The 9,735-nt window shown below is 53.0% G+C and overlaps 1 protein-coding gene across 1 annotated transcript in view; it reads left to right on the plus strand.

Annotated features, from left to right (window-relative positions):
* Positions 1-9,735, plus strand: part of ACAN (aggrecan) — a 35,992-nt gene that overhangs the window by 8,860 nt on the left and 17,397 nt on the right. The window contains 6 exon segments of the mRNA XM_044918100.1: positions 63-238; positions 2,079-2,253; positions 2,772-2,899; positions 4,157-4,450; positions 6,271-6,483; positions 9,212-9,734. Of these exon segments, the coding sequence (XP_044774035.1) occupies positions 63-238; positions 2,079-2,253; positions 2,772-2,899; positions 4,157-4,450; positions 6,271-6,483; positions 9,212-9,734 (1,509 nt within the window).

Raw genomic sequence — 9,735 nt, forward strand, 5'->3', positions numbered from 1 at the left:
CCCGAGGAGCCCTTCACGTTTGCCCCGGAGCCCGAGGAGCCCTTCACGTTTGCCCCCGATGGAGGGACCTCTGCCTTCCCTGAGGCTGAGAACAGGACTGGAGAGGCCACCGGGCCCTGGAGTGTTCCCGCCACGCCCGGCCCAGCCTTCACCGCCTTCACCAGTGAGGACCATGTCGTGCAGATGACCGCAGTCCCAGGCGCAGCCGAAGTTTCGGGGCGGCCACGATTGCCAGGGGGTAAGTGTCCGCCCCTCAGGGGGCTGCATGGGGGCTGGGGGGGCAGGTGGAAAGAACTTGGCCTAAGGATCTATACCTTCAACTTAGCCTGAGACCTGGGCGAAGCCTTCATTCTCTCAGACTCCGTTCTCCTTGCTTGTAAAACAAGGGGGTAGGCCAGAGAGTGGTCCCCACACTCTTTTGCCACAAAGCATTTCCTTCAAATGAAGTCAGAGGTGGAAACTGGAGTATGTGTCAAGCAGGTAAAGATACCACATAGGTCTAGGTGAAGCAGGACCAAGAACTGGGGTTCTTTTGTCCAGGACCACCACCACCCCCCCCCTGCCCCATCAGGCACCACCACAGAACAGAGTCGCTTGAAAACCGCTGTACGAGGTGACCCTGGGGCTCCTCACAGAGCTGACCTTCTGGGACGGGGGTCAGCAAACCAAGCTCCGAATGGCCACATCAGCTTGCCACCTGTTTCTCTATGGCCCACACCCTAAGGATCGCTTTACAGTTTTAAGTAGTTGGGCGACAAAGTCGGAGTGAGAATAATCTTTTGTGATGTATAAAATTCAAGATTCAATGTCCATGAATAGAGTTGGACTAGAACAAAAGCCACAGCTACTCGTCAGTGTGCTGTCTGGCCCTTTTCGGGCTACAGCCGCAGAGCTGAGTAGTTGTGACAGAAACCATTGAGCCCACGAAGACTAAACTGTGTCCTATCTGTCCCTTTCCAGAAAATGCTTGCCAGTCCCTCTTCTAGGATGGGGGTGTTCCAGATGCTTAATAAAAGTCTGGAGGCTTGGGATGTTATAGAGCTCAGCTGATCCCCAAGCTCCAATGCAAGAACAGAAAGCACATTCTGGGGTGGCTTTCGTAAAGACCTCACTGGTGTCCCCTCCTGGGGGAAGAGCAGATGGACACTGCCATCCACCATCACACCCAGGATGCCACCGAGTGGGATTTCAGCCTGAATTGCCCAGATGAATACAATCTGTTGGGAAGGAGAAATTGTTTCAAAGTTTTGGGGTAACCCCCTGATTGGCTGGGTCCCAGGGTTAGCCCAGGACTGGAAAGAGTCCCACTGGCTCTGTAAGCCAAGGGACAGATAAGCATTGGCCACAGGACAGGTTAAGGGACGTGGGAGAGTATCAGACCAGGGATTTGAAGCTGTGACATAACCTGGCCAATCACCCCGGGAAGTGTCAGAAACAGAGACGAATGGGATGTGTATGCAGCAGAATACAATGGGAGAGGCAGAGTAAGTGGGCAGCTCAAGGACAGGGCTCTGCCCCTTTGAGAACCTGGCAAAAGCCACGAGGCCACTCCCCAGAATGTGCTCGGTGCACACCCACAATTTCTCTGGCCAGCACTTTCCGGGCAGGCACCCACCCCCTGGGCCCTGGGCCAGGTAGAAGAAATGCCAGTGATTGTTCGATATATTCCTTAGCCTTTTCTGTATTTTCCAAATGTTCTTTGATGAATGCTTATTCTTTTTATAATGAGGAAAAGGCATTTGTTTTGAAGAGTAAAGGGACAAATGAGCAGCCTAGGAGTGAGGAGCCCAAAGAGGAGGGTTGGGGACACCCAGGGCAAAAGAGTCCTCCAAGGCTCTCTCAGGGAGATGGATTTCAGGAGCAGCTTGAACAAGCAGAGGGAACCAGCTCAGTTAAGAACAGGATCAGAAGTAGGAAAGGAAGGAGGGGATGAAGGGGAGTCATTCCTGAAGGAGCCAGGGCTCCCTCCCTGCCCTCAAAGCCGAAGAACCAGGCCCCGCGGGCCCCGGCATTGTGGTAACCAGTCCATGCCCTGAGCCTACGTTGTCTCTCCTTCTCTTCGTCTCCTCCCCACGCAGGGGTTGTGTTCCACTACCGGCCTGGCTCCGCCCGCTACTCACTGACCTTTGAGGAGGCTCAGCAGGCCTGCCTGCGCACTGGGGCTGTCATGGCCTCTCCAGAACAGCTCCAGGCCGCCTATGAAGCAGGCTACGAGCAATGTGACGCTGGTTGGCTGCAGGACCAGACCGTCAGGTGAAGGACGAGCCCCTCCAGCACCCCCCAGCCCAAAGCCGACCATGAGAGGTCTGGGCCCTGCCCAGAACCTGTCACGGCACCCAGCAGAATGGGCACCTGCTACCCTGTGCAGTAATTAATTAATTAATGACTCCGTGGCTCCTCCCTTAATTTCTCCCCCAGAACCAAGGCATATTCTGAGCGGGTGGGGAAGGGCCCCAGGTGATATTAAGTCCTTGGTCATTTACCCCCAAGGGACAGAGAGGGAGAATCTCCCCTCCAGCTTGATTTAGTGCCCTTCCATATAACGGGCTCTCTTCTGAAGCCAGGAATCCCCCAGCGGCCTCCAGACCCTTCCCCCAGCCACACAGGGACATTGCTGCATGAGGAGCTCCCTCCCGGTTTGCATCCCACCAGACAACTGAAGATGTGCCCTGCCCAAGTCCCCGAGAGAGACCAGCCAGCCCCTCCCTGGGCCCTGCATCCCCCAGCCTCTGGAACAGGCCTTCATGTGCCCCTCCTGCCCTCCCTTGCAGATACCCCATCGTGAGCCCACGGACCCCGTGTGTGGGTGACAAAGACAGCAGCCCAGGGGTCAGGACCTACGGTGTGCGGCCACCATCAGAAACCTATGATGTCTACTGCTACGTGGACAGGCTTGAGGGTACGGCCCATGTTCTCGCATTTTGGGCCCCAGCCAGGCAGGGGGCTGATGGGGAGACACAAAGAGGAGGGGGAACTACCATCCACCCAGTTCGGTTCCTGTTTAAGAAAGGCTGGCCCAGCCCCTCCCTAAGATCAAGCTCCTTCTCTCCCTCCTGTGTGGTTCATGTGGGTTCCCCCAGCACTGCAGGCAAGCACTGGTTCCTTAAAAAAGCAGTGATTTCTGCTGATAAATGAGTCTTTACTTATTACAAATAAATGTCATATACGCCACCTGCCTCGTGGAGAGTCCTGATGCCCAGGAACAAATCAAAGACTCTGAGAAATCCTGCAGTAGAAAACCTCTTTAACTGTGCTTAACCAAGCAGCGCAAGCTTACTTAACCACAGACCTTTTCTTTTGTTTCATTTCTTTTCATTTCACTTATAATCACCAAATTACTATTCCACTGAACCCAATTTTGGAAATGCTGGTGTTCTGGAAAGATTTCGGCATACCCACTCACTTGTTTTGGGACCTGGGGCAAGTTACTTAAACTCTCTGGGCCTTAGTTTCCTCATCTATAAAATAGGAGCTGACTATGCTCATATGAGAGCCTTTGGTGAGCGTTAAATGAGATATGTGTGACAAGTGCCTGGTACAGGTAGGTATTCAGTGGGAGCGCCTGGGTGGCTCAGTCGTTAAGCGTCTGCCTTCGGCTCAGGTCATGATCCCAGGGTCCTGGGATCGAGCCCCGCATCGGGCTCCCTGCTCAGCGGGAAGCCTGCTTCTCCCTCTCCCACTCCCCCTGCTTGTGTTCCCTGTCTCGCTGTGTCTCTCTCTGTCAAATAAATAAATAAAATATTTAAAAAAAAAAAAAGTAGGTATTCAGTGAATGTGAACTTCCTTCCCCCAGATCAGACAGGCACCTGGGTACCGTTCTGCGTGTGGGGACCCGAACCCCAAGAGTGGCTCCAGGACCCGCCCCTCCCCCGCGATGAGTTCCCAGGGGTGGGGGTGAGGGGCTGCCAGTCCTCGGCATCCAGGAACTCCATGCTTGAGTGCTGTGGTGGAGCGGGGAGCACAGGGGGTCGGGGGGGTGCCAAGTGTGACCAGACAATCTAGAGAAGACGGAAGGAGGGAAGGTTGTTCCCACGTAGAAGGACCAACTGGTCTCAATTCAGTTGCCCTGTCCCCCCCGCCCCCTCCCCCCGGGTGAGCAGAAGTCGCTCCGGCTGTGGGCATGAGGGTCACACGTGCCACCTGATTCTGCCCTCAGGAGAGGTGTTCTTCGTCACACGCCTGGAGCAGTTCACCTTCCAGGAAGCCCTGGCATTCTGTGAATCTCACAACGCCACCCTGGCCTCCACGGGCCAGCTCTACGCCGCCTGGAGTCAAGGCCTGGACAAGTGCTATGCCGGCTGGCTGGCGGATGGCAGCCTCCGTTACCCCATCGTCACCCCGAGGCCCTCCTGCGGCGGAGACAAGCCAGGCGTGAGAACCGTCTACCTCTACCCCAACCAGACAGGCCTCCCCGACCCGCTGTCCCGGCACCACGCCTTCTGCTTCCGAGGTACGCCTTCTCGCCTCTCCTCCAGCCTCCCTTCTGCCTGGCGCGCAACTCCTCTGGGTTCACCCCTTCTGGCCCCCGTCCACTATCTCCATCCATCAGAGCAAGGAGGAAAAATTCAGCCCCTCTGGGGCAGGGACAGCTCTGGGGCTAGCATGACCTTAGGCGTTGACCCCAAGGCAAGCACATCCTTCTAAAGTTCCCCCAGAGACCAGCAGAGAGAGGTGAGTGAGAACTGGGGCTCTAAAATCAGGCAGACATGAATTTTAATTATAGCTCTGCTGCTTAGTGGCTGTGTAACCCAGGCAAGTCATTTAACCTCTTTGTTCCTCTGCTTCGTCTATAAAATAGTGATATAATCGTTCCTGCCTCAAAGAGTCTCTGTGCGGATAAGCTGGGATAGTGCATACAAAACACGTGGCGATGTGCCTGGGACATAATAAATTCTCAGTAAATGTTATCCTTATCATTACAAATAACACACACATACACATATATATACTGTTTTAATTTGTACACCCTTGCCAAATTTTCTTCCGCCTATAAATATGTCTGTGACGTGTTGAGTCAAAGTATTCTTTTACTCTTCACTAAGCACCAGAAATTCATGGTTTTAATTGAGCCACGCTGAGGACCCACTGCCACATCAATCAATCCTCATTACCTGCTGGAGTTCTGAGAGTGATGTCATCAAACAGCCCAAGGGGTGTGGCTAGGGCGTGGCCAAGGCCATGCTGGGCTCTGCCCAGATGAGACCCCCGGGTCTCCATCTATTGCCATGTAGATTGTAGTCACAGCTTGGGCCACGTTTTATATCTGATGCATCAAAACTGAGTGTCTTTGTAACTTCCTGTGAATATATCATTAGTTCAAAACAAAGTTAACAAAAAATAAAGCCTGAGCTTTCGCCAGCTTCTCAGACTTCCGGAGTCACCTTTGAAAACCCAGTTCAAAGGAAGCTCAGCCCCACTGTGCAGCCTCAAGAAAGCCAAACTCCTCCCAGAGGATGTGTTGAGGCTCCTGTGTTGGTACCCCTCTCCCTGGTCTGGGCAGCAGAAGCCAAACCAGTTAGCCTCCCAGGACATTCTTAGCCTTGCACGCCTACTGGCCCCCACCCTCCGTGAACTTGGTCTTTTCTGTAACTGCAAAGAGGTTTGGCCTCCTTCCCGACCGAGCCCACCACTGGTTTCCCCTAAACCAAAACAGTTACCCCCATCAATAAATCCTGCCTTCGGCCTCCAGTGCCAGGACGATCGTGGATTTTAAACAGCAGCCTCCTATTTTTGACCCAGACATACTTGGAACCTAATCTGTCCCCAAGAGAGGCAGCGTTGTGCCGTCATCGAGAGCAGAGTGGTCTGGCACCAGATACTTGCCTTCGAAGACGAGATTTGCCATTTATAAGCCAGTGGCCCTGGGCAAGTCATTTAACTCTGTGCCTTAGTTTTCCTATCTGTAAATGAGATCATAGTATCTATCTCATAAGGCTGTTGTGGGGTAAAATGATTTTATATACATAACACCTTTAAACAATGCCTGGCACGTATAATACATTCTGCAGAAGGGATGCCCCAGACCGCCCTGAAACAATGGGGGTACTGATGGTCTGTGCATATCAATATTGTGTAAGTGAGGCAATCAGCTCTCACAGAAGACAAGAGCCATCTTACTGGGCTTGGCTGGGGGTGCGGGCGGAGGTCGAGGTCCAGCAAAGTTTTTGCACCAGCCTGGTCCCCCTCAAAATCCCCTAGTCCCCCTGGAGAAGGGCCAGCCTGGGATGGGTGGCTGGCAGGAAAGAACGCTCACCATGCACCTCTCTTTAGCTGTCTCAGCAGCGCCCTCTCCAGGAGAAGAAGAGGGTGGCACACCCACCCCGTCTGTCGTGGAGGACTGGATCACTACCCAGGTGGGGCCTGGTGTGGCTGCTGTCCCCGGGGTGGAGGAGACCACCGCAATCCCGGACTTCACCATTGAGCCAGAAAACCAGACGGAATGGGAACCAGCCTACAGCCCAGCGGGCACTTCCCCACCGCCAGGTCTGTACGGCCAGGGCTCTGGGGTGTACCCTGAAGTCGCACGTGCCTGTCTGCCTAGGCTGTGGCCCAGGGGTGGTTCTCTCCCTGGGACCTGTGCTCTGTTTCCCCGGCCCTAACACTAGCTGGATATGCTGCCGGAGGCAAGGTCAGCCACCTCAAGTGGCCTCTAGGACAACTGCCAAGGCAAAGAAGGGGCAGCCTTGATCATAAAACACACCTCTCTCTCCCTCTCTCTCTCTCTCCACCCCCCAACTCGCTGTTCCCTTCTTTTTATTTCTCCCACCTACACACTGCGCTGCCCATCACTGAGCCGATCAGAGGGCTCTCAGTCTGTCCTTCTGCATTTACACCTCTACCCTCTAACCTTTTACAAACTCTCTTGTAGGCAGATCTCCAATAGTGGGGAAAGGACCTAGAGGGGTCGTTGGAAGTGTGACTGTGACCTGTCCCCTTGCCTTGCTCCTCCTTCTGTGTCCCTCTTCTGGGCCAGGCAACCCCAGCCAGCACCTCCTGAGCCCCATCTGTCCTGATCAAATCAGATGAAACTTGATGGGATAAGAGCTTCAGTCCCCTAACCGTGTTGGAAAAAGTGTTTTGTGGCCATAAGGTTTGGGACAGGCTGATTTACAGAAAGATTAACAGCTTTCCTCACTGCAGACCTTCTCAGTGCCTTGGATATGCTAATAAGTGCTATAATGCAGAGGGGGTGGTGTATTCAAAGTGTCCCAAATGAATCTGACCAAAACCCATAGAGCATTCGTATATGGCCCAGTTTGGGTAAGGCTGAATTAAAGTAATGCCCAGTAATGTGTGTGTGCTTAGTAGTCAGCTTGCCGGGGAACAGGTTCATTTGAAGAAATGAGTATATCAGAGCTTCGCATTACTTCATGTAGTCACTCATTCAGTGCACTGTTCCCAAGCAGTTCAGTCATGCCAGGCTGGGTGCTGGAAATGCAAAGTCTGGCCTCCCTCCATGCCGGAAGGTGAGGGTGTATCAGCAGAGCAGGTGGGATTCTGGCCCGGAGACCTCACCCAGCAGTCATACCTGCCTGTGACCCTTTCCTCACCCTTCACCAGGACAAGAATAACCAAGTCCTGTTTGGCCTGAGTGTGTGGCTTGGCACAGGATTCTGGCAGCGACCAGGGGGAGTTTCCATGGGAAGGGAGTCCAACGGGCCCCTAGAAATATTTTCCATTCTTCAGTTCCCTACTACCTTGGCCACATCAGGAATCATCTGTACTGTTGTTAACTCTATGTCTCTTTCTTTAAATTGACTTGCTTTTAAAAAGAAACCTAAATTTATTTAAAAGAGAAACGTTTTATCATGACTGTTAGTGGCCACCCCAGAGTGTTTCTGGTATATATATATGTACACACACACACACCCCTAACACCCTCTTGTAAGCCACCACTACTATCCTGAACCCCCCACCCACCTCCAGGATTCTGCTGTAAGCCAGAGTAGGCTGTCAGCCTGCCCAGTGGGACTAGCACCTGCTTGGTTCAGGTCCTCTACCTGAGAAATAAGCCCAAAAGAACATGCAAGGTCCAGTCCCAGCTAGGTGTTTTTTGTTTTGTTTTGTTTTGTTTTTTAAGATTTATTTATTTATTTGGAGAGAGAGTGCGTGCGTGCACAGGCAAGTGGGGGTAAGGGTTAGAGGGAGAGAGAGAAGAATCTTAAGCACACACCGTGCTGAGCAGAGAGCCCGACAGCGGGCTTGATCTCATGATCCTGAGATCATGGCCTGAGCCAAAACCAAGAGCCAGACGCTCAACTGACTGAGCCACCCAGGTGCCCAACCAGCTAGGTTATTTTTAAATGCCAAGGGAAACAAGATGGAAAGAAAATAATGCAACCATGATTATTTAGAATGATGAGACTTTTTCACTCTGTTTTCCAAATCCTTTTCAATAGCACTCTCAGAATTTACAAAAATGATGTATTTTTGCCAACAGTACTGTCTGGCCTCCCCTGCCTCAGAGGGATGGCTTTGGATGAATGATTCTCAAACTCAAGGGGGGCATCAGCATTGTGAGGGTTCCGGGGGGGGTGAGGAAGGGGCTTATTTAAAGACAACGTGCCTGGGTGGCTTAGTCGGTTAAGTGTCAGACTCTTGGTTTCCGCTCAGGTCATGATCTCAGGGTCCTGGGATCAAACCCCGTGTTGGGCTCCCCACTCAGTGGGGAGTCTGCTTGTCTCCCTCTCTCTGCCCCTCCCCCCGTTCACATTCTCGCTCTCTCCCTCTCTCTAAAATAAACAAATAAATATTTTAAAAAATAAAATAAAAATTGAAAAAAAAAAAAAGACGATATGCTGCCCCACCCTAGAGTCCCCAGAGGGACTGGGGTGGGGAATGAGAACCTGCTTTTCTATCAGGCTCCCAGGTAATGCTGGTGTTGTCGGTCCAGGGACCACACTTTGCAAATCATGGGTTTAGATAAATGAGATGATCGTGTGGAGGTACTTGAGAGGTGACCTCCATTACTTTCCAGGGGAGCCAGGCCCCTACTTGCCTGGGTTGTGTGGACGGCACCCCCTGGAGTCTCAAAGAGCATAGTTTCCTGGTCCCCTCCCTCCTTCCTTCCCCAGACACTGTGCAAGGTTCCATTAGAAAACATGGGAGCACACCTCTGAAGAAAACTTTTACTGTGGAAGGAATGGGTGAGCCTCAAATAGAGCAGAGTTACTGAAGTAAATCCACGCCTCATCTTCTTCCTTTCCTCCAGGGATCCCTCCAGCGTGGACTCCCACCAATGCAGCAACAGAGGAGAGCACAGAAGGCCCTTCTGGAACGGAAGTGCCCTCAGCCTCAGAGGGGCCGTCCCCCTCGGAAGGGCCATCCCCCTCAGAGGAACCGCTCCCCTGGGAGGAGCTGTCCACACTTTCACCCCCAGTGCCCAGTGGGACTGAGCTGCCCGGCTCTGGGGAGGCATCCGGTGTACCTGAAGTCAGTGGTGACTTCACAGGCAGTGGAGAAGTTTCAGGACGTCTGGACTCCAGTGGGCAACCCTCAGGGGAAAGTGCAAGCGGACTGCCCTCTGAAGATCTTGACTCCAGTGGGCTCACGTCTGCTGTGGGCTCAGGCCTGCCTGTGGGAAGTGGACTGGCCTCAGGGGATGAAGATAAAATTACATGGTCCAGCATTCCTGAAGTTGGAGGTGAGGGCCTAGAGACCTCTGCCTCTGGAGTAGGGGACCTCAGCGGGCTGCCTTCTGGAGAAGGTCCAGAAGTCTCTGCCTCTGGAGTAGAG

The sequence above is a fragment of the Neomonachus schauinslandi genome, chromosome 9 (assembly GCF_002201575.2).
Source record: "Neomonachus schauinslandi chromosome 9, ASM220157v2, whole genome shotgun sequence".
In the NCBI taxonomy this organism is placed as follows: domain Eukaryota; kingdom Metazoa; phylum Chordata; class Mammalia; order Carnivora; family Phocidae; genus Neomonachus; species Neomonachus schauinslandi.